Source organism: Labrus mixtus, chromosome 3 (assembly GCF_963584025.1).
Source record: "Labrus mixtus chromosome 3, fLabMix1.1, whole genome shotgun sequence".
In the NCBI taxonomy this organism is placed as follows: domain Eukaryota; kingdom Metazoa; phylum Chordata; class Actinopteri; order Labriformes; family Labridae; genus Labrus; species Labrus mixtus.
The window spans coordinates 23,136,163-23,160,607 of NC_083614.1; the positions used below are offsets into that span (position 1 = coordinate 23,136,163).

The following is a 24,445-nucleotide window of genomic DNA, read 5'->3' on the forward strand; positions in this document are numbered from 1 at the left end:
ACAGTATAAGTGTCGTACTGAATCTGCTATTATTTTCTTTAAGGTGTAAATAAAACATCCCTCCTGACACAGTGACATGCTCTCCAAACCAAGAAGCTGAGTTTAGTTGTCAGATAAAAGAATTACAAAGGTTATTATTTTAGGTAAGAACAGGAGTATATTGTTGAAATACATAAGACTGTATAGGGTGGGGGGGGAGGGTTTGGCTGGTTAATGTTGCAGATAACTTTAGTTTTTTTTCACTTCAGTGTGTCACTTACTTCACGGACATGTAACGTGGAGGCTCTGTTGTGTGACTTGAGACATGACTCTCATCAGACTTCACCTACGACCTTCACAACCTTCACGTCAGGTTGGATAATAAACATGTCCAGAGCAGATGACTTCCTCCATGAAGGCCGAGATAAAGCTAAGAAGAAGGGTCTTGCTCTGTCAAGTAGAAATACAGTTATGTGCACACAAGACCATGTAAAAACACCTTGTGCTCAAAAATACGATAAACCCTTTCATTTATTTTCTTGCATGTTGCAATATTCAAAATCAATTAACAATTGTATATTATTATAACTGTATACATTGATTATGCTTTTGTGCCTTTTTTAGAGATAGGACAGTGGGTAGAGCCAGAGACCAACAAGAGACATAGTGGGGGATGACACAGGTCAGATTCAAACCAGGCCGACCACTTGGACTTCCCGCACCAGCCACCAGCGCCCCTACTGTATACAGTTTTGGGTTTGGATTGGTTTTACCAGATTGTTGTCGGTTATCTAATTCAGTGGATTAGCCAAAACAATTCCTGTCTGGCAAGTTTGTCAAGAACTAACAATTGAGCTTCCAGAAATGTTATAAATCCTGTTTTTTATGTAGTGTTGATGGATTTCTTGATTAACAGTAACACATGTAGGGATCTTTCTTATCTTCAATGCCTCTCCACTGAAATAAACTCGAAAAATGCCAAGGAAACTTTCTCCATCATCTTTCCATGGCTGGTCCACAAATGTACGACTCCCTTGAACCTTTAGGGCCACTGAACACACAAAACACAGAAGAGCTGGCGACTAGCAACCCACTTTAATCCCTATGAAATAGGTTTTTCTTGATGGACATTATTTGGAAACAGGAACACACACGTGTTCCAATATTTCAGTTGTGATGACAGAAAAAAAAGGTAAGTGACATTTACAAATTGAAATCACAATACACAAGGCCTGCAGTATGTACAAGGTGACAGTGTTGGGAAAGACAGTTTATCAGTAGTTTTATAATATCTTTGTAGCACCTCATTAGCATAAATATAACTGTATCCTGGACAAGAAAGATGTGTTGTCCACACTGTCCAACCTGTTTAAAATAAAGATAATGATGTTTCCAATCGGACAAGTTTGTGAATTCTGTTCAGAAAATGAACAAACAGGATACAGCAACGGAAAAAAACAGACCACATTAATTAATATACAATATTGATTTATACATCTAAACCAATAATGATACATCATTTTCAACATTTTAGGGTTCCTACATATTTTCCCCCTCTTCCAAATATCAAACATTTCCCCTAACTTTATTTCATCCTTTAAATTGACTTGATAGTTTTGGTCAGTTCATCTGCCAACAGGACAAATGTGCGCCATCACTCAGGGTGTCAGGGACTGTTACCAGGACAACAAATATTATTCATGTGCCAATGAGCGTTTTCTGGGCTGTTCTATTTCTTCCTTGAATGTGTGAAGACTAAGACGTTAAAATGTATTTTGTTCCCCCACATGTAGGAACCCTGAGAGAGTTTTTGGGTGTGAAAAGTGGAGCCGCCAAAATGACTGAATGACATCAACACATAAAGGTCTCATCTGTTCACTAATGTGACACAATCTTCACAAAGATTCCAATGCATCCTGCAGACAAATCTAAAAGTGTTTGCATTCAACAAGATATTTTCTAGAACAAATAATTCTTTCAATATTTGACTAAGACATTTAAATACTGAGTACCCCCTACAATACACTTTTTTTTCTTTTTACCCCATCCCCATGTTTACCTCTTGCAATATGACAACAACAACAAAAAAAACCACCTCGCTGAAAATATCCTGAAGATGGACAATGTGACACTTTACTACCTCCACCAGTTTCGAAGCCACGAGCGGCTGCATTGAAAAATAGATATTTAATTGCTGGTTCTTTGATTTAAAAAAAGAAAAAGAAAAAAAAAGGGAAGAAGTGAAGTCCACTGTGGCCTTGGTGCTTAGAGGCAGTCATTGTAATTAGTTTCCTGTACAAAGAAATCGGGACTGTGCTGTTATTGATTTAACATGACGAGGTCTGGAGTTGATACCACCCATTCATAATTATATATGCAGAAGAAAAGCACAGCAGCTGACTGAAGCAAACAAAGGCCTAGAAAACAACAAATAATCATAATCATAATAATGTTCAAATAAAAAAACGGTGTCCTCTTTTAGCCATGGCTCCAGAAGAGGCTGAAGCACCACTGCAAATACATTAAGTCAAATATAGAAAAGTAACATGCATTAAAAGAGTGCTCTTGTGTCCGTGTGTTTTCCTGCTCTGTCCTGAGCTTTCAGAGCAAGTGCACAAAAAGTTTCTGTCCATTAATACAGCACTCGTTAGAATCCATCTCTGTTAGCTTACTTCTGAGTGGCTTCTTCCTCAGCCAGTGAGGTTGAGGAATAATATAGTGGAGTTGTGTTTTAATACAGGGGTCCGGGTCCATTGTCCTGAGGGAAATGCGAATTGAGGAGGGTCTCCATGTAGGAAACGAAGCCGCTGCTGGGGATGTAGCTTTCGGACATGTGCTGTGGAGGCAGGGGAGGGGACGGCACAGACAGGAGGGGGTCAGAGTTCAACGTCGACTGAAAGGGGGTCGACTGGGGAGTCAGCGTGGGGTCCGATGACAGTGGTGACTCCGTTAAAGCGTTGGTGAGGGCGAGGCTCGTGTCCATCGGGGTCACAGCGTCCATCTGAGTACCATTGTTTAAGGTGGGGGCATCATGCGGGGTGGGGATGGGCTGGGACAGGAGTGGTGAGGTGTGCTGTGTGTTAATACTGTGATCTGCTGCTGGTGCTGCTAACGGGGCTGCGGTTTGGGGATAGGCTGGGTTATGAGTGGTCTCCATGGGGGTGTCAGCGGGCGGGGCTACGTTGAATGGAAGGCGGGGGCGCTTGGCTGCTTGAGCTTCATCTGCTGGGGGAACCCCCTCTTGGGGGGCAGGTATTGCCTGAAAACAGACAGAACAGGTTCAGTCTGAGCCCATGATGGGACAAACAGGAGTGTGTCTGAAATCACTTCTTACCAACTAAAGACCAAAGAGCATGAACTATCCGCCATGTATAAAAGTCTAAGAAATCTGAACAAGAAAATATATGAACCAAATAAATGTCATATACATGACATTCATAACAGCTGCTTGAGTTTCATTCCTGTTTACAATCACCAACAGCCTCAGAGTTAAGAGTGAAGAATGTCTTTAATCGAACAAGTTCTGTTTTTTCACAAACTTCTGTTTGTTCACAGAACAAAGAAATGTTTCTTAGACTTTTTCATAATGCATAAAACACACCTTCCCGTTATTAATACCAGATACACAGTTAAATCAAGCAGCTTCTTTGCATCTACAGAGGTCAACAGTGTTTATTTGATGTTTTTTTAAAGTGCAAGATGCTTGGTTGAAATGTGCATATTCAAATTCAGAGACTTTATATTTTATAAAAAAATTAAAAAAAACTGTGAAATCTGACGCGTTTCAAAGTTTTCTCAAAACGATTAAAGATTTTGACTTTCTTCTGACACACATTATCATGAAAAGCTTCCTTGGCATAAAAAAAAGGCACTCTCATTTTCTCACCAGATATTTATGAAAAGCAGCAGCCTACACATTTTGTCCCACACGCAGGCCTTTATCCATTGTGGGCTGCAACACGTCAGTTGTTTGCTTGAATAAATATTTATTTCATCTGAAACTGCTTTGTGGTCTTTTTATTGAACACTTGAAGCTATTGTTGGGCCACCGTTTTTATCATTCGCCTCTGCAAACAATTCTAAAAGCTACAGAGTGCCTTAAGTGCCCTCCTTATATGTTTTATTATAACAAGACTGAGAGCACAACGCGTGGTGTGTGAGCTGAAAGCAGAGTGTCAGTGATAAACTCACCAGTCGGGCTCTGACTCTCTTGGGCAGCTCCTGGTCCAGCTGATGGATCTCTGAGTGTTTTAACATCAGCTGAGTCTGGTCCTGAAACTCAACCTGGACACAACATTGAAACTTTAGATTAATCCACTAACATTTTCATGTGGGTTGTTTCCTGTGAGTAAAGAGCAACACTCAACGTGACCCATAACAATTACAGCGGGCGACATCAGAAGGAAACTTATCCAATCATCAAAGGTTAGAGCTGGGAAAAAAAACAGTAGCAGGCTGGCTAAGTGAGCAAAAATACTGAAACTTTTAACTAAAAAGTCACAGATGGAGCTCCAGCGATTACAAATGGTTTCATCAAGGACCATGTGTTCTGTCAAAATGTCCTTGACCGTCGCACTGAACCCCAAAGCTGCTCATTGACTGGGTGAGAGCTTCAGCTTAGTGTTTTTAAACGCACAAAAAAGGGGACAAGGTCAGGGTGGTGGCCCTGACACAGTGAACAGCTGGAGGTTTGTTTATAATTCATCAGAACGGAGCTCCTTGTCTCTTACAGAACGGTTGGTAGCGAAGCTAGCGGGCTACAAGATGAGAGCAAAGAAAGACTCTTTACTTTCTGAAGAGGAAATCATTTCAAATCACAACAAAGGAGTCTGTAGTGTTTTAGAAGATATGCCAGTGATGGTGAATAAAAGGTCAACAGCACATGCCTTGTGCACTTGGGCCAGTTGGTGTAATATGCTGCACATTCAAGTATTTAAATGAGCAGTGAACTCTTGTCAGAATAAGGAGAAGACGCAGGCCTGACAAGGTTGAATAGCTTGAATAGTTATGTCACGGTGTACAAACATTCCAGTTGTGTGTGTATGTGTCATCAAAACATTTCCACGTGTGCTCACAAAAACCAGTGTCGAGGGAATATCCAAGATTAACAACCTCACTTAACCCTGTCTGCTAATGGATTCCTCTATCTATAAATGTGACTTTCAAGATGTCTGCCCTTGACACCAGTCCCAGAGAATCATCATCTTCAATTGTGAATGTTCCACTTGGTAACCCTAACCCTAACCCTCTCCATATTTTCCCTGTGAACTCCCCGGGCATGCACGAGTGAGGCCGAAATCTCTCCACTTCACGATTTCAATGTTACGCTGCATCAGAATGCGCCGCAGTAATCTACGAGGGCAGCCAAGCTTTTCACACATTGATAAATACCAGACCGGGAAACAAACCGGAGGGTGGCAGAGCCATTAGACAGAGGACCCTGTTACCAAAAGTTCAGAGGTTTAATCACAACGGGGTCCCTCCTGCAGAAGAGCATCAGATAAAAATGTGAAGATTGTGCCATGGCTCATAAAACCCTTGTGTGCATTTGTCCATTTCTAAATCCAGCTTCTTCTCCGCCCACTGTAGCAGGGAATTACAAATGTTGCCTGAAAACACTGAACTGGAACAGCAGCGGTTGAAGAATACAATTGTTCCTGTTCTTTTTCTTAAACACACATTTACCTATCCAGTGTGAGATTCTTACATCTCTTTCTCTTCTTTCTCTCCTCTGCTCAGAGATTCAGAGAGCCCGAGATGAGACTTTCCAGCCAGAAAACCTGACCCTTCACCTCTTCTTGTCCATCCTTTTTTGATCACACAGGTTTACTTCAGCAGAGCTGTTTTCACAAATGCACTCCTGAAAATATCAAGATTCTCCTGACCTGGCTGTTCACATAATCAACCTCACAGCGGGAGAGTATCCCCTGTCAGACTGGAGGGGGGGGCAGGGGGGTCTCCTGAGGTAAGACTTAGCATAAAAAACACGACGCGGAAGTAGCGGATGAAGCAACAGTCTGCTATACGAGGCTATAATGAGAATAAAAGAGCGGAGAACAACATACTGACGAGGAACAGAAAACGTAATGCAGCTGTTTAAATACGTGCACAGCGATCATAGTTTCAATTTAACTTTATTTGTAAAGGGACCACGTGCAATTAAAACATAAATGTAACCATTTGATGCATTGCACCAGATTTAGCCTTAGGCTTATTTACATCTGCAGTCCCTTGGCAGGTAACAAATACAACATATAAAAACATCAAACATCACTCAGCAAGTAAAGGACATGTAACAAATAGCAATGTGTTGCACATGAAATGTGCACGCACGCACGCACAGTCAGAGGGTGTAGTGGCATGCACCTAGTTGTCACATGAATCCAGTCACAGGTTATAAACGTCACTCCCCCCCTCCCATTGGCTAGAGGTGAATTCTCCGGTTAATATCCTTCTGCGTTCTCACATCAGCCCACTTGGACTTTCTGCAGAAAAGACTAGGGGTCTGGCAGGAGAAACTCCAGGTGAAGTCTGAGCAAAAGTTTTTCAGGAGTTTTCCGCACGTGTGAAAGCCCCAGGTTAAACAGAAAAAGGAGGCTAATATCTAAAAGTGTGTGTTTTATTTTTCTCACCTGGTAAAACTTGTGGGTGTGCTGTCTGACAAAGGAAGCGTTGAGGACCTGACCGTCAGGCATGCTGACCACAATTAACTCTCCCACCTCGGGAGGACCGCTGCGCAGGCAGTCATGACTCTGGAGGAGGAGGAGGAGGAGGAGGGAAGAAGAGAATGAAGATGCAGATAAAGAGTTGGGAGATGGAGAGATAAGACTCCGCTGAAAACAAAAGTCTGTTAACTGAAACTGTTTCCCTGACTCGACGATAATTTGTGTTGTTTGAAAAACTCCTTTCATCATTCATCTGGTGAACCTTAATCTATGAACTCTCTCTTCAAATGTATTAAACGTTCAGAGATGTTTGTTACTGAAATATGACAGTGATTCATTCAAACTTATTTTAATTTACTTTTACTTATCATATTTTAATTAACAAGTTTGCTCTAGCTACAAAGCACAGAACTGTTGCTAGGATATTTCCCTGTCTTTGAAACAAGGATCTATATATGTTCAAGTTATCGCTATGAGTAGGTGCCGGTGTTTAACTCGGCTAGAAGAAACGCTCACCATTATGTTTTCAGGGTGCAGGTTGTCGCAGTATGAGCCGTCGTCGAAGTTGACCTCGTAGTACGTCTGTGCGGCCACGCCGATGATGTCACAGTGGTAGTACCAGCCGTCAACGTTGCGACCAATCACCCTTTGGCCCACGTTTGGACCTTGTGGGGTTTTTGGTGCGGGCCGAGGCTGGACAGAGGAAAAACATACAAGGCTGAAGCATGGGACAAATTCAAACATATTTAAATCAGATACAGTGTGTGTCTTTATGTTACTCGTTTTGAAATAAATGGTCAAAACGCCCAACGACTAGAATGTCAATAAGGGATAGCAGCTTCAGCATAGATTGACTCAAATCAAAAAAAAAAATTCTGTGTGGGGGACCTTGTAAATTTTCCTTATAAAAAGTTTAATCAACAATAAAAACAACTTCTATCTCCCAACATGCTAACGTGCTAAGTGAGAACAGGATATCAGAAGCACGCTGAGTCTGTATCTAAAGGTAACATGGAAATTCTGAATGACTATCTCTGGCTGACTCTCTCCAAACCAAGACTCTTCCTTTGCTCCTACCTTGGGCGGGACCCTTTTATGCCGGTGGCAGGTGACGGAGACCACGTAGGGCCAGTCTGCGGGTTTCATGACAACTCCGGCGATTTGGGCGCAGGTGACATGGAAGGAGGTGGCACAGTTCCCGTATGAGCACTGGATGCAGGCGCCGCGGTTCTGACTGGAATTACTGCTGTGACAGAATACACACTTCTACAAAGAAAAGAGAAAATGAAGATTTGAGTTAGTTTTACAGTGATTCAGTCCCACCTCCTCTGCTGTTTTGTTTTTCTTGAACATAAATATTCAAGTGTTATCGGAATTCTCTTGAGGATTCTGTGAGGAACGTTCAGGTTGTGTTGATTTTGGCGACCCCTGTGGACAAAGCTGTCTCAAATTAATTTTGCCAGGATGCCAGAAAATCAGCCAGCTCACAAGGCGGAGGGAGCTAATGTTAGCCTGGAGGCTAGATCGAACACTACTGATCAAATGTGCATACGCTGATTTAAATCATAACTTGGGAGGGCCCATTCACTGGACCTTTCAGGGGCCCAGCCATTTCTGTGGGTGGGCAAGGTTACAGGCATTGAAAATGAGGATGTATAGAAAAAGTCAATCTCGTTGCTGACAGTCGTGTTTGCTTTAAAACGTCAAAGAGGCATCAGTATACATTTCAGTTTATTTCATAACCAGTTAAAGACTCATCACAGGAGCTTTAAGGTCCTAATATTCAGACTGCTGATTGAAAGCAATGGATTGTTCCTTCTTTTTCTTTTGCAATTAAACGTTAAAGTTGAGTTGATTTCAAGGAATCATGCGAGATGGTGGATAGTAGCCTGCCAAACACTGGTGGTGTTCACAATCACAGAGCCTCTTCCACAGCACACATCTCACTCCAGTGTTTCAGTGAACTTGCTGTTGACACAGACTTGTCACAAAAATGTCTTGACAAGATTCCACGCTGTATTTGCCGTCTATGTCGATAACATTCAACCACGAGGAGCGGTTTCCGAAAGTGATGACGCTTGATAATTGTTAAAAACCATGTGGTTTTTCTGGTATAGCTTGCTCTGAATTGGCAGGATTTGTAGGGCGTCTCATGATAGAGGGACAAGGACCACCTTTTTATACTTTTTGGTGCTGTAACAATTATTAAATAAAAAAGAGAATAGTGCTTGTGAGAGCATCAGTGCTGGCAGCCTGGTGAGATACTCCTCCAGACTTCCCTGAAAATGTCAACACTTTCTTCGTCAACAACTTTATACGTGTTATTAACAGCAGCGTGAACCGTCACTGTCGCACCCCAAACATTGTTTTTTCTTCATCCTTTTTCTTGCATCACTTCTTCAACTTCTGCTCTTGCACAATAAAACAAGGACTTTACTTTTCTCCCTCACAGGGCTTTTTTTTCTTTTTGCCTTTTTTCCAATTCTTTTATTCCATCCCTACATTTTGAGTGTGAAATTACAACCAGCCAACCAAATCTTTGCCTTCGGCCGGGATCCTGGTTTACTAGGAGACTTTTTGACATGTACAACCCTGCATGAAAACCCTTCTTCTTTCATTTCATGTTGAATCCTTTTCCTCCATGTCTACCCCCTTATCTTCACACTTTCCTTACCCATCTCTTCATGTAGAGAACACAGAAGGAAGAACCGAGACAGGCTTACAGGAGAGATGGAATAAAGAGAGAAAATCACAGCATGTAAGAGAATTTCTTCTGTCAAACTGAGATATCATACCACTACACCGGGGGGGTAGGTGTGTTTAAAGAAAATCTCCCTTTCAGATACTAATGAAAACATCTATATTTGAAGAAATCACCTGCCATTGGAGAAGAAAAGAGTGGATTTATGGATGTCCTCCTCATGACACCATGGTTCGATCTGCCAGACAGACTAGAGCTATTACCTAAACAGCTTCGACAGTTCGCTCATCTTGTGCTCCTGGTATCTTTTTGTGCACTTGTTTCATTGTGATTATCTATCATCACACATTCACACTCTGTCTGCCCCACTCCCTCTCTCACCCGCCCGTCTCCATCCTCCTCCTATTGACAAATCACAGCAGGAGCAGATGTAGCCTGGCAGATCAATACAAAATATATATTCTTTATTAAAGTGCCAATAGTTCATTTTTGTACCAGAGTGAGGCGGGGGGGGGGAGGGGGGGGGATGTTCAACGGCTCACAACAGAGCTGCGTGATTTATTTCACCAGCTGGCATAGTTTGTAGTTTTAGCCAGTACACTTTTCCAGGCGGTGAGACCAGAGCAGCATGAGCATGATTTATACTCTGATACATCGCCGGTAAACATATTGTCTTTCTCAGGTCAGTTTCGCCCATTCATCTTCACTATGGTCAACTCAGAGTTTTGTTTTCATCGGGGGGGGGGGGGGGGGGGAAGCAAAGAGAGCACCTCCCATGATTATGTGCCAGCCTCGATGTCATCTTTTGTTTTTGAATGAGAGCCCCTCCCCGGTGGCAGAATCTACATACTGTGCATTTAAGTCAAAATGTGTTTATTTTTATCTCTTTGTCTATTGTCTTTTATTATTGTAATTTCTTTATATATAGTATGTTTAGTTGTATAGGTATTGTATTGTGCATATAATTCACTAATTATTCTTTCGGCCCAATTTTTCACCTGAGGATTACTGGATTGTTTATGATTTAAAGAATTTTAATCCTTAGTTTTGTATCTTTACAAAATTTGAGTTTCGGGCCTTTGCTTTAGGAAATCTAAGATAACACTGCACACTTAATCTACCCTTTAGAAATAAAATGTTCAAAAATTAAACCAGATGTTCAGATAAATACACATCTTAAAAGTTTTTTTCCGATGCTACAGGTGAGTGGACCTAAACCTGGAGGTGAAAAACAGCTAGAAAGGTTGAATGATGATTTATTGAAGTGGCTTGCTCGTCCAAGCTTGAGGCTGTTTTCTCAGAAGAAAAGACACTGCAGCTCTTTTAGGTGCAAGACACTACCTTTGGGAAAGGTATGTCTTTAGAGGATTCTGCCAGTGTTACTGTGCCTGAGAAATTCAGAGAAAACTAAGACAAAAGCTGCTGGGTGAAATCTCTCTGCGTCTGAAAAAAACAAATGTTCAAAGACAGAAGGGAAAACACACACAGATTGCTGAACACGGTGAAATTGTTTCACTTGTTTCAGGAGTTCATGTTCTCAGTTGATCAGCCTAGTCATCAGGATCATTAGACCGCAGAGTTTCTTCTCGTGGCGTTTCAAGAAGCGATGGAGGAATCCTGCTTTGACAGCAGTTGGATGCAAATGTCACCCAGCTTGTCTTTGATAGATTATTCAGAGAGCGGCTGCGGAAGATAGGTGACAATATTTGTAGATTTGTTATATTGCACCAGCAAGCACTGCTGTTCCCTGTGAAGTGGGATCATGTGAAAGGAGGGGGAAGAGGGAGACTTAGAGAGAAGGGACGAGTTGTGTTCAAAGACGTGGACGCAATGAGAAAATTGCCTTTCGCCCACGGGATCGATGCACTTCATTTGGCGCAGTGAGAGATGACGGCTGATTATTCAGCTACTCCCCTCAGCACACATGTTTCACCCTATGTCCTCCACTTGTCTTAAAAGGATGAAAAAAGATCAATCCAGCAGGGGAGGATGAGTCCAAACCGAGAGAATGACAGATACAGTGAGCAGGGAAGACAGAGAGACTTTCAGACTTAAGAGGAGAACTTGTTACTGTCCTGTCCTCACGGAGACAGAAACTCACCAGATTCTTGCGTGATTCTGGGACGGCACTGACGTCCACCGGCTCCCTCTCGATGGCGTTGACGAAGCGAGCTTCAGCCACAGCTATGGCGCAGATGACATGGACCCACCTGGATAACAAGACACACCATAAAACATCAGGCTTTGGATGATGCACAAACAAGGCCAAAAATGTAACTCAGACAGCTAATTAACATGTGAATAACTACCAGTATGTGTCCTGCATCTTCTGCCTTTTGTTCAAACTGAAATCTGCAGAACTACCAGTAGATTGATTTTGCTGATATCTCATTTTGAAATCATAACCGTAATCGTAACTTGGTTAACTTCGATTTAGCATTTATCTGTTTTATACAAGATGTGATGTTATTGTAGGTAAATGTTTGTCTGATAAGCAAGAAGAAGTGGTTTTAAGACTACACTTTTTTTTCACCACCTCTAAAGCTTGGCTCAGATTACAGAATAACGGACTCAAAATCAGCTAAGATTTTAAAAACTCCTGCAGTGTGAGCCAGGCTTAACAGAACCCTCTGGTTCCGTCAAGTCATGACAATATCAGATATATATGTAGTCATTGTGAGTTATTGGTGACATTGGAATAAAAGGTTCTATTCTTTGTTTTATTCTTAGAAAATTAAAACCCAAAGCTATGCCATTTACCGTTTGTCAGTTGTAGTCTTCAAAGCTCCTCCGCGCAGGTTACAGAGACAACACTCCTGAAAACACACAAAGCACATGAGGATAACGTTTAGGCAGTGAGCAGACGCAGCAACATAGACCTTCTGAGCTCTCATGGCTCATCTCTTGGTATTTCGTCGTTATAGCTGCTGGGGAACATAATCAATCCATTTTAAATACTGCAGATTTGACTACACATGAGTAAGTGAACTCTGAGGGACTATGATCATGTTTTTATAGACTTTGTTGTATAATTAAGCTGCTGCTCACCACTGTCCAGGCTCCTGCTGCACACCTGGAGCACATCCAGGGATCACTGACACAGTCTGGCTTCACACCGTAACAACCTGCAAGAGAGGAAAGATTGGCTTCAAATCCTTTTCGTTTAACATTTCGTATTTGCTGTTTCCATTGCAACTCTCTAAACCTACTCTAATATACTGAATGATTTTATTGGATAGCGCACACTAACACCATGTGGAGCAGAGGGGTGGAGCACAGAGCGGGTGCATCTTGCAGGTTTTTCTGCTTCATGTCCTCTTATCAATAGCAGCACTGCTCCCCCAGCTAAGCCGAGCTCATGCTGGATGACTAATGAACCGCTTTAGGGATAATCAGAGCCTGGAAGGGTCAGTGAGTGTTTGTGTGCAGTATTGACTGAGCACATAGGATGCACATGTCTATGTTGTAATTGAACTGGTTGCATGTGCTGCTTGCAAAAAAAAAAAAATAATAACATCCACATGTACGAACATTTTGGTAAACATATAACCTCCAACAGGTCCAACCAACAGCTGACTGTCTGGACACATAAGTGCAGAAGGCAGGGCATAGGGTGAGAGAGCAGGTGTATGGTGTGCCAAAAGGCCATTGTGTATATTTAGCAGCCTCTTAGCTAGTTTGACCCGAGTCAAAAACAGTTCAGCCAAGAGGCCTCACTCAGAGCTGCCACAGGGGGAATTGAGCCGACAAGTTGTTGCACTGTTGTAGCAGAGTGTCATCCGCTGTGCTTTCTATTTTTCCAATACTTTTTCCAGAAAAAAACAAACAAAAAAACAACAACAATGTGAAGAGAGAATAGAAGTGGAATGCAGTCGAGTCTTTCTGTCGATCTGTGTCTGTGCTCACAGCTGGCTGAGAACGAGTAATCAAACACTGCAGTGTACTAAGAGCTGTACGGCCGACAGGCGGACAGCATCAAACTGAATATATGTACAAAACCTTTTTATTCCCCCAATTATTAAAACAAAGCTGACACAGCTTTATGAAGCACCTTTTCATAGAAATACATTTTTAACAATCCAGGTCATGACAATTCTACTTTAAATTCTACATTCAATTTAGGATCACCTTTTAGGATATTCTGCCTGACTATGCATGAAGATCTTATCATGTTAAATACGGGTACATTGTAAAAGAGTTACACTTGTGTGTTTCATTGTTGTTGCAGCTACAAACCCCTTCATATTGCATGGTAAATTGACTTTCTCAAAATATCTGCCAACTTAAGAAGAGGCAGATTTAGAAGACCTTGTAATAACTTGGAGTAAAAACCAGGCTGCTCTCAGTGACTGGAAAATCTTCAATGTAAAAAGCTGGAATTAAATTCTCTTTGCTTGAAAGTTTCCTGCAGCAGCAAGAGAGTAGACTTTTTCATAAACAGCACATAAACACTGTGGAAAGCTGTGGTTTATTTTTATTTAGCATCTTTAAAAAAAGCCCACCATTTTTGATATGCAGGGGAACACCCACCTTCTTAACTAACTAGTACAGCTGTCCTCAGGTGTTTTCACTGCATTGCACAGCGACACACTATGTCTCCCCCCCCCCCCCCCTCCCCTCAATGTTACTCCTTGCTGGATTTAGAGTTGTACACTTACTGGCATGAACCTGCATGTGACAGGAGGAGCAGCAGAGCAGAGGACTGGTTCCATCCTCTCCGGTGTGATAGTTGGTGGGTGACGGCTCGGTATTGCCTGCACCCACACTGAAGCACATCTCCGACACTAGTGGACGAGTGCGGCTGCCAGGACGGGGAATGAGGGTGCGCTGGGAGTTATTCGGAAGCATAGAGTCTTTTTGTGGCTATAATAACAAGAGAAAAGAAAAGATGTAAGTGTGACTATTACTATAAATACACCTCCGTTATTGATACTAATACCACAATATCCCAACTACTACCCTGCAACAACTACAGACAACTGTCACTGCTATCACTATGAAGACTTCTTCCCTGGCTACAGTTGACAGAAATGAGCTCCTGGTGCAGCGTGTGGCTTTACCTTTGTGTAAGGACAGAAAAGTGAGCAGATAGAACAGTGTGGTTGAAGGGCTGCCACTGCATTATTGAAAGCCTTCTCTGCCAGGAAGTTGGGGGAGTGATTCTGCCACAGATGCTCTTGTTTCTTCATGTCGCTGTCCAGGGGCATGGGGGAGGACAGCTCTGTGGGTGAAGGACACAAGTTGTTATTCTCTAAAGCAAGACATCCACAATCGGATGAGGGTGAAACATACTGGGGAGACGTTGGAAGATTCATTATTTGGAATGATTTATTTTTCTCTAAAGTGCATGAGAAGCATTTTTTTTGGAAAAGCATGGGGATCGTTTTAAAAAGGGAGCCCTTGCCAAGATACAAAAATAGCACACTGCATTCCAGACAATAACAACAGCACTTCTAATATAATTGGCTGATGAGCACAAATAGCACAGGCATCAACAACTTGCTGTTGTAGGTCTGGAATCAATTTGGCAAGGACGCTGCCTGAAGCTGCTGATCCAGATTGTTTGTTAAAACCTGGACAAAAGGCAGCAGGAGCATTTAACCCGTTCTCCTCTCCCTCCACCACCCGCCCTTCTGAAGGAAAGACGTCAAGTCTGGTCCCCTGCTCCAGACCTTAAGTGACTTTGAAAGCAGGTAATTGGAAGTCATGATCCCCGGATCAATAAGCGTCAGTCAGAAAATGAAAAGGGAAAAAAAGTCAGAACAGAGGGAGTGAAAAGAAGCCTCTGCGTGTTGATTTCATTATTCCCACAGGGAGCTTTAGTCCTGCCTGTTTTTCTCTCTATGGATCAATAATCAAAAGAAAAGGAACAAGTCTCTTCTTCATTTTAAGTATGGTGACAGAGAGGACGATGAGTGGGATGAATAACGGAGGGGACAGAGGGAAATAATGATGACTATAGATGAATAATGGTGAGAGAGTTATTATTCATGTTTCTCATTTTACAGTTATATCAAGTCATTGTGTATGGGCTTACAAATAAAGGGGGGCTCCCATTTAACAGTACAGTAGATCAATTTAAAACATATATATCTACATTGATAATAAAAATACATTCAAGGTTAAAGGTCACATATTATACTCCTTTTCAACCAGTTTAAATAAGTCTCAGAGCGCCCCAAAAATGTCTGTGAAGTTTCTTGTTAAAATTCCTCTCTGATCCTGCATTTGATCATGCCTATAAAAACCCTCTATTTCTGCAATTGACATAACAAGATTTTTTTGTGTCTGTAGCTTTAAATGCAAATAAGCTGTGTTGGACCACGCCCCCTCTGGACGAGCTTGGGTGGAATGGGTTTTCTTGCATCATACCCAGTTGTTTAGGGTGAGGGAAGACTCACAGGGCAGACCAAATACCTAGCTGTGTGAGTGTCACCCACCAGGGGGAGGGATAACGGCCCTTTGTGATGTCACAAAGGGAAAATGTCCAAATGGCTTGTTTGAGCACACACTTTTCGAAAAAGTGGAGCAGGCAAAAGACGGAGAGGATGGACTTTTCTCATAACTGGGGTGTTTGTAGATGGAATAGGGACACATATCTGTGTTGTAAAAACATGCTAAAGTGTATTTTGCATAACATGAGACCTTTAAATGAATTCATACAAACCTTTGTCGCCTGTTGGGTCTTTCTTGACGAGGGACAAAGGAGAGCGCATGGGGGGCTTGCTGAGGGGATGACGGCGACTCTTTTTGACTTCTGTTGGCATCTTCATCTTTGAGTAACATGCCTGATACAAAAAATACAGATTGTGTCATATCAGATTTTGTTTTTTAACCTTTAAATAAGCAGCTTTGTTGTAACAAAACAATGTAAATCTAGAAGTCTAACTCTGTTTTAAGACCAGCCTGCTAAATGTCTCTCCTGTTAATAAGGCCAAGTGTGCTGCTCCGACTGGCACGTTGACGTAAAACCATTCAAAAGGACAAATCAAGTTGACTTGAAACAGTAAAACAACACCTTGCTGACACTCACATCTGGCTTGATGTCTGCTGGGATGTCACTCTGTCTGGGGGTTAAAGGATTTGCCATCTCTGGGTGACCAACCACGGGGTTAATTGTTGTCCTCATGCCAGATGTAGCAAACTGCTCAAAAACTTCCTGAAACCCAGTAGTGGGTTCGATGGCATTTAACATCTTCTTTCCCTTTTTCTGCTTCTTTCTCTCAATGTCCTCCATCAAGTCCTGTGGCTTGTTCTCGAGTTCCGGTGCTGGCAAAAAATACATGGAGGGAAAATAGTCAGGATAGTAGACATGACGAATCAAAAAACTCTAATGGGATGTACTGGTAATCCAAAAAACATAATGAAATATACTGTGGGAGTGACTTTCATGAAACTGTAATGACATCATGTAAGAAAAAGTCCCTTTTATATTGCCAGTTCAAGGCGGGATATTTACGCCCCTGTAACCTCTCACCTTCAATGTAAATGTCACAGAGGTGAAACGGTGGGACAACCAGTGGAAAGGCGTTACAGGGGCTTTAATATGCTTTGTTTGTTTACACTCTATGCGTCCTGTTTCCACAACGCAGCAACACACAATCAAATGACACGCTGGGACACTAGTATCAGACCTTGCGGAATCAATACAAAAATAAAACAGCGGACTGACAGCAGAGCTTCATCACAAGAAAAAAAGTCTCTTTGCGAGTATAGAACCGCTTACTGTATTTTTCGTAAAATAATTACAATTTCATGACGACTGTTGCCAGGTAAAGACTCCTAGAATGTTAAGCAGCAGAGTGTCATTGCTCACACAGGGTGAGGAGAAATACAAATAGTAGAAGGGAGTGTTATGAGAGCCTACATCCGGCACACAAACTATACACAACAAGATTCTGCTTGTTATGAGAAGGTGTAAAATATTTTTAAAAAATGACTGCTAAATGTAGAGGCTCCATGTTGTTTATTTCATGTTGAGTTGAATTCTCATTATTTTGTGCTGCGGCTGCAGAAGGTTAAAGAGGATCGGAGACGCAGCTTGAAATCTAAAGAAAGAAAATGTGTTGCTTTTGATCATGTTACAATAACGCTAGTGTAAGAAAAAACCCACCTTCCTGTTTTATGTCTTTACATGCAGAAATAGTCGCCCTAGCAGCAGCCTCAGCAGCCTCCTGCTCCTCACGCTCCATGGCCTCCAGGGTCACCATGGCCTCCCGGGCTAAACGCTCCTCTCTCTCCTTCCTTCGCTGGGCCTCGCGCTCCTCCACCTGACGCTGGTAATCAGCCGCATTCAGCTCAATGCCCTCCTCTGCCAGCACCTTTACCTCCTCCAGTTTCAGACGACGGAACTGCTTCATTTTCTGCATGGCCCTAGAGTGGTGCGCAAAGATTGATTAATGATAAAAGAATCTTATAACATAATGCATAATGTGAAGATGAGTATATGTACATTATATGTGCATAAAGTGTAACCTGTGCATCACAACCTGACACTTTATAAAACTCAGGTGGTTTCTGTCACTCACCTTCGCAGGAGGTTTGCGCGCTGCGTGACACGATCCTCCCTCCAGCGCTCTAGCTCTTGGCTGCTGAGCTCTGTTGCCTTAAGGTGATCCAACACCGTCGTGTCCCTGCCCTGCTTCCAAAGCTCATAGCGATCTGGCTGCAGGCAGCGCACAAACACATCCATGGAGATCTTCACCATGTCCTTACGGCAGGTACACTGGAGAAACACAAACAGAGAGGGAGCAGATGACTGGAGAGCTGCAAAGAGCATAACCCAAAATTCTATATTCAACGGTAAAGAAAACTTTACAGAGGAAGAATGCTGGTGTGTGTCTACAAATAGAGCAGATGCTACAGATGACACTTTGAGCTACACTTCTCTTATTTTTGACTGAGAACTCAGCAGTGAGCAATGAAAAGAGGAGGTAACGGTTTGTGGCAGATGAATGAGGAAGCCGGGAAAACATGAAGGAAGAGGATGGTTAAGGATGGCAGAGCAGCAGTAGATATCAAACTGTAAAGATAGACTGCTCCAGAACTGAAATCTAATGTATTCATTAAAGAAATTGTAGAGTTGTAAAATAAATAAATAAATAATAATAATAATAATAGTACATCTGAACGTGTCGTTATATTCACAGCTGGAAAGGTTTGAATCTGCAATGACAGGTTTCTATATCTTTAACACGCTCAGACTTTGGGAGTGTGAAAATAGCATTTATTAATGTACACCTCACATAACTGATGATTTATTTCAGTACATTTAGATCCTCACTATGGATGTTACAAATTCATTCTGACGGCCTACAAATCTGAAAACTGTAGACTAACAAATATTTTTTTTAAGATTTATTTTTTGGGCTTTTTGTGCCTTTACATGGAGAGATAGGACAGTGGATAGAGTTGGAAATCAGGGAGAGAGAGAGAGTGGGGAGCTACATGTCGGATTTGAACCTGGGCCGCTCGCTTGGAGGACTATAGCCTCCAAACATGGGGCTCGCACACTAACCACTGTGCCACCACCTCCCCATAACGAGGATTTTTAAAACTATTGTTCTCATAACTGCGCTATGTCGATGAAATATGAATACATAAAAATAGTCAGGTCTGTAAACTTCTTTATGATTGAGGACAAAACAAATATTAAAGTGAATTTGATGAAAACAAATCCACGCAATGAAAAAAAACCTAAAAAAAACCAAGTCAGTGTAGCGGCTAGGATTGAGGTTCATGTTGTCATGTGCAGAGCTCACGGGTAATCAATACATTAATTAAAACACTCACACCTCAACATGCCTTGACAAACCTTGATTAAGACAATAGAGGTGAAATAAATAAATCGGCTGACTAGTGAAGGGAGAATATGTAGAGTGAGAGATGTAAAATGAAACCCAATGTGCTGAATATACGTGAGGGGAAATGACAGGTACAGCAGGAAGAAGTTTGAGAATGCAGGAAACAACAAAAAAAAAAAAGAAAAGAAAAGAAAACGAGGGACAAGAAGGGGAGATGAAAATATTTTCTTTGTGCCTTGCTTGCTGTATTACATTCTGGCCCTATTATTTCCTGAGCTGTGCAGAAAGCCTTATGTTCAATTACTGGGAACACAGCAGTTCTCCTTCCCCCAGAAAAAAACAATATCCAGCCTACAGCTCATGTGGACACCACTTGACAGACGGAAACATTCAAATATGGTGTGCGTGCGTGCGTGCGTGCGTGCGTGCGTGCGTGCGTGCGTGCGTGCTGACTGTTGGAGTAAACATGGGCGAGCAGAGGGGGGTAAGCGAGCATGGCTGCAGCTCATTGTTGCTATCATGAAAGCTTCAGTAAGACAGACACACACCAGGACGTTACAAACACAAAATTGAAATATCTCCAAACTTGATCGTAACTTAAATGTCCGATTGTCATGTGTTGTAGGAAATAGTTGTAGTTTATTTAAGAGGTTATGGGGATTGCTGCCATCCTTGAGGGCTTGGACAAGTTACACTTTATTATCATTTGAAAACTTAATTAGAGAAGGGAAACAGATTTGGCGATGCACAACATGCGGGAAAACAAAACTCACCCTGAGGCATGCAGTCAATGAGCCCTGAAGTATACTTGAGCTCCTAATGAAGTTATAGTGATTGAGCCTAAGAAAGGCTGGGGGACACTCAGAGGAACAGTGGACGTAGTGGATGTAACAAGTACCAAATTAACACAAAGTTTTGACTGGCAGTATTTTTGAGATATTGATCATTTTAAATTCTGTATGTTTGTTTGCTTAGTTCAAAGTGCAGAGATGAGCGCAGAAATCAGCAGAACGATAAATTACAGAATGATAAACAATTGGGGAGGTAATTAAAAATTGTAGATGTGCAAAGCACATTCTATTCTGCACAGCAGGGCTGTGTATCATCCAGCTGCTCATGCTGTTTAAACTGTGAAATGAGACTCAACTTATCTGCACACTCATTTGCTCATGTCTGTTCCACAAAGGGTTTTTAATGCTGCAGAAAAAAAGCTGACCAAGATTAATTAATTTGTAAACTAAATGTGTCTTATTTTTTTCACACGCCTACTTATTTCTAGCCGCCATTCTTTATCTGTTAATATACACCCCACTTTCACAAAAGCTGCATTGAAATGCAAACAAAACAGACGATGTAGAAAAGTTCAGCAGTGAGTTGTTTTTTTTTTCCTGCACAGCTGTAGAACTGACTGTGTGCATAACAAACAGTATAAACAGAACTGAATCGCTGCATGTGTTTCGTTTATGTTGCTGATTTTTTAGGTAAATGCCAGCAATACTTCCACTGTGATGAGCACACGCATTTCATTGTATGGCCAGAAGTCTCTGATCTACTACCCACTAAAAGAATGTCAATCATTTCAATATGGCCGCCCTCTCGACGGACTGGGTGAAGCAGAGCTGCTCTGGTATCTACAGGGGAAAGGGTGGATCCTTCTTTTAGATAAGCTCAGAGTAAAATAGTCAATGACATAAAAAGTGAATGTGAAAAATCAAATATGCTGTAATTGCCTTCCTGGCACCTTTACTAACTTCATCATAGGGGAACCATGGTGTTTGCTGTTTTAATATATAAGTATGATATAAGAAGTGATAGTTTTCGCTGCCTTTTTCGATCTGTGGTCTGCTGGGGATCAATGTGGCAAATGGTGACTTTGGACAGTTTCACATCTTACAAGCACCTCAAGTGTGACATGACAGGTTTCTGATGTGAAAATGAAAGTTTTTAAATACACGTAATTTTAGTTTAACCTTACTGAATCTTGAAAATGCACCCCCCCCCCCCCCCCCATCGCTCGAAAAAGACTAGGTCATCTGCAATTCCTTTTTTTTGAGACTGGAAGGATGATTTCAATATCCCCAGAAAGAAAAATATTTGTTGAAGCTTACAGAAGCCGCAGCAAAGGACAACTGAGCTCTTAACAGAGAGAGAGAGAGAGAGAGGATTTCCTTGAGGAATACCACACACCAGGAATTTAAATTCAGCATCATGTTGGTGTAACACACAACAACATATATTTTTAAATAATCTGCATGACCCACTTTTGTGATCTAAAGTGGTTCAGGGAGCTTGTTGCTAAGCACCTTCAACTTATCTTACAATAGATGCAGTCGTATATGAATCAGGGCGGCTATTAGATCCCTACAAAAGACAATGTAACTTTGAAGGAATGACAATGAAATGTTGAACCCTAAATGACTAAAATGACACGGCATGTACCTAACGAATAGTCAGAGAGGTTGGAGAAAAGGTTAATTAAGGCTGCAAAGTCTGAAATAAACGTGTTGTGTCAGAACAAACCCACACAGCACATAAGGACTGCTGACAGTCAGCCTGTGATGACCGCTGGTGTGTGTTCGCTTAGTTAGTCAGACAGATGGGTCAGCAGTTGGGGAGCTTGTATTTAAGAAGACTGAGACATAAAGCACGCTCGCTCTCTCCTCCTCTCTGTCGAGAGCTGGCAGCCCCTGAACAGTGACAAATTCGATCGGGAGCCCCATCGCTCACTGTCCTGTTTGGTGCTGACAGACTATAGCTCGCCGTGGAGTGGGAGGGAGGGAGGGGAGATAGCCAAACGAGTTAACAGATGACTGCTTAAGCAAAAGACAGATACAGAGAGAGATGGAGATGGAGGGAGTTAAGTTAAAGATCTAGAGCCAATGCAAGACTTCAGTCTTGACTATCAAGTGGCTGGCATAGGAAAGCTTTGTAGATCTAGTCTTTGTATTAACAAAAAAGACTCCAAAAAAAGGTAACCAGCTGAGATCAGTTTATTGACATGTTGTGATCACTCTTGAAATCTAAAGCTGTGGCAAAATAAGGCGCTGAAAGTAGCCGAGTTTGGATATATGAAGCACCAGCTTGGTACGATTTGGTTATGGAGGACGACCAGGAGAGTTCTGCACCTCCAAGGTCATCCATGGGCCACGCTACACTCTGACATTAGTTGCAAAAAAACAACAAAATCAGCCTTGAAACGACTCACTTTGAAAATAAATGTCATTTATTGGCGCTTTCACACAGGAAGTGACGAGTCTTTCAACCAATCAACGGGCTGCAGTGTGTCTAGCTCCGGCCTTTAGGGTCAGATCGGTACATTTGGCAGCCTAACCTGGACCACTTGGTGGAAACGGGGCTTCGCTGCCTTCAGCCAATAAGAGAAGAGAGATTTGAGAATGGAGTTCGTGGTGATAGAGCTTTTCAAACCATAGCACTTAAACGTAGAACGCTCTACCACATCCCTGCACTCTGCTGACTCTGACGATGTCTTCAAACGTCAGTTAAAAACACATCACACTTTGGCATGATGGCACAGGCATTTGGTTAATCAACAGACATGTCAATATGTTGTGTATTTTCTCGTTTCTCTTATGTGTCTTAAATTCTAAGTTTGGCTTACTTGGTCATCTTATCTGCCATGTTTTTATTTCTCTATGTTATTATGAACATGTAGAGAACTTTGTGACATGTGCCTGTGAAATGCGCTATATACATATTTCTTTACTTACAAACGTACTTATGGTTGGGGCCAAAAACTTCATACTTACTTAAATTACAATACGGGCAAACTTATTAAAGGGAATGAGAAGAAAGAAGGCTCAGAGAACGTGAATCTCAAGTCCTTTCCAACATGTAAGACAGATGTGGGGGGTCGTGGGGGGGGGTTAAGCTACCTCCTTAGTCAGAATTATTCATAGGAAAGGAGCATGAATGGTACCCCCCGAGGACATCCTGCTGTATGAATGATGTTTTGACAGAATTTAAGCTCTATTGGCTAGGGGACACCTTTTGTAACTACAACGTTACAAGACTTTCACCGGGACAATGAAAACACCTTGGTGACAGACTGGAGAAAGAGAAGGAGTTGCAGACAGCGCCCCTGCTCTCTATCACATTCCCCTCACTGTGTGGTGCTTCTCTGGTAATTTGTCGGCCCGGATTAGCAGTGCAGTACGGACCACTCCTTTTTTTAATCAGACTGAAACAAGTGTAGAGGAGATGCTCTCATGAGCACTAGGCGGGGCGGAGGGAAGACTGCTGCAGTCTGGATTACTGGTTCTTAAATTACAAGTGGCCACATGGGGAGAGTAAGAAGGCTGAAAAATTGTACTTGTGCAAACTGGCAACTCATAAATCTGACATGCAGCCAAGTAGAGAGGAAGCAGGAATAAAGGGAGCGCACACACACATACACAGATTTGAGAACACCCACACATAAGGGAAGAGGGGAGGAAGTGAATAGGAAAATGAAGTGGAAGACAAGAGGGGAGGTTCTTCCAGAGGACATTGTAGTTGTGCTCCCGGCCACGACCGACCCATGCCCAATTTCATGCTCAGCGGCTCACAGCCAAGCAGCAGTTTGTGTCCAAAGAAGGATGTTGAGGGTACGGTTACTTCGTGTTGGTAACAGATGGTGTGCAGCAGACGGACCACCACTACTTTCATCATTTGATATGATCTATTACTTTATCTTATAGGAGAACCAAACAGCCAGAGCAGGCAGGCTGCACATCAGATTAGTGGTGTGCGATATAACGATCGTGAAGGATTTTAACGTGCTGACGATCTGCCAAAGCAGAGAGATCGTAGAACCGGACTTATGTGTTTATTCTAAGATAAGACTCGCAGATTCTTTTAAATCCCTTCTTAAAACATACTTTTACAGACTTGCTTTTGTGTGATGTCGTCTTCTTAATGTCTTTTCTTACTGGTTTTACTATTTTTATCTTCTTTTACTTCTTACTGTTCTTTTATTTATGCTCATATCTTAACTCCTCTTATGCTTTAACTTGGTAATTTCTCATCTTACTTACTTTGTCTATTTATGTTTCATATTTATATTTACTTTTTATTTTTATTAATATTATAGTTTTGGGTTTTTTGATCCTTTAACCACTTGTTTCTATTTCTTTTACTGCTCTTTATTGCTGTTATCTTTTTATTTTTTTCAGCTCTTTTAGTTTCTTACATCTTTTTAAATCTTTGGTTCCTCTTGGTCTCAGCTCGTGTTGTTGGGTTCTTGTGTTGCCTGGGTTCTTATCATGGTTCTTGTGACGGTCGGGTTATATATATGTCTG

The 24,445-nt window shown here is 41.9% G+C and overlaps 1 protein-coding gene across 1 annotated transcript in view; it reads right to left on the reverse strand.

Annotated features, from left to right (window-relative positions):
* Positions 1 to 1,059: 1,059 nt before the first annotated feature.
* Positions 1,060 to 24,445, reverse strand: part of kdm4b (lysine (K)-specific demethylase 4B) — a 48,575-nt gene continuing 25,189 nt past the window's right edge. The window contains exons 9-22 of the mRNA XM_061033842.1: positions 17,874 to 18,070; positions 17,459 to 17,718; positions 16,379 to 16,614; positions 16,013 to 16,133; positions 14,406 to 14,566; positions 14,004 to 14,208; positions 12,394 to 12,470; positions 12,106 to 12,161; positions 11,447 to 11,555; positions 7,722 to 7,910; positions 7,161 to 7,337; positions 6,612 to 6,731; positions 4,171 to 4,263; positions 1,060 to 3,238 (exon numbers count right to left, since the gene is read on the reverse strand). Of these exons, the coding sequence (XP_060889825.1) occupies positions 2,711 to 3,238; positions 4,171 to 4,263; positions 6,612 to 6,731; positions 7,161 to 7,337; positions 7,722 to 7,910; positions 11,447 to 11,555; positions 12,106 to 12,161; positions 12,394 to 12,470; positions 14,004 to 14,208; positions 14,406 to 14,566; positions 16,013 to 16,133; positions 16,379 to 16,614; positions 17,459 to 17,718; positions 17,874 to 18,070 (2,529 nt within the window). The 3' untranslated portion in view covers positions 1,060 to 2,710. The remainder of the gene's footprint in view (positions 3,239 to 4,170; positions 4,264 to 6,611; positions 6,732 to 7,160; positions 7,338 to 7,721; positions 7,911 to 11,446; positions 11,556 to 12,105; positions 12,162 to 12,393; positions 12,471 to 14,003; positions 14,209 to 14,405; positions 14,567 to 16,012; positions 16,134 to 16,378; positions 16,615 to 17,458; positions 17,719 to 17,873; positions 18,071 to 24,445) is intronic.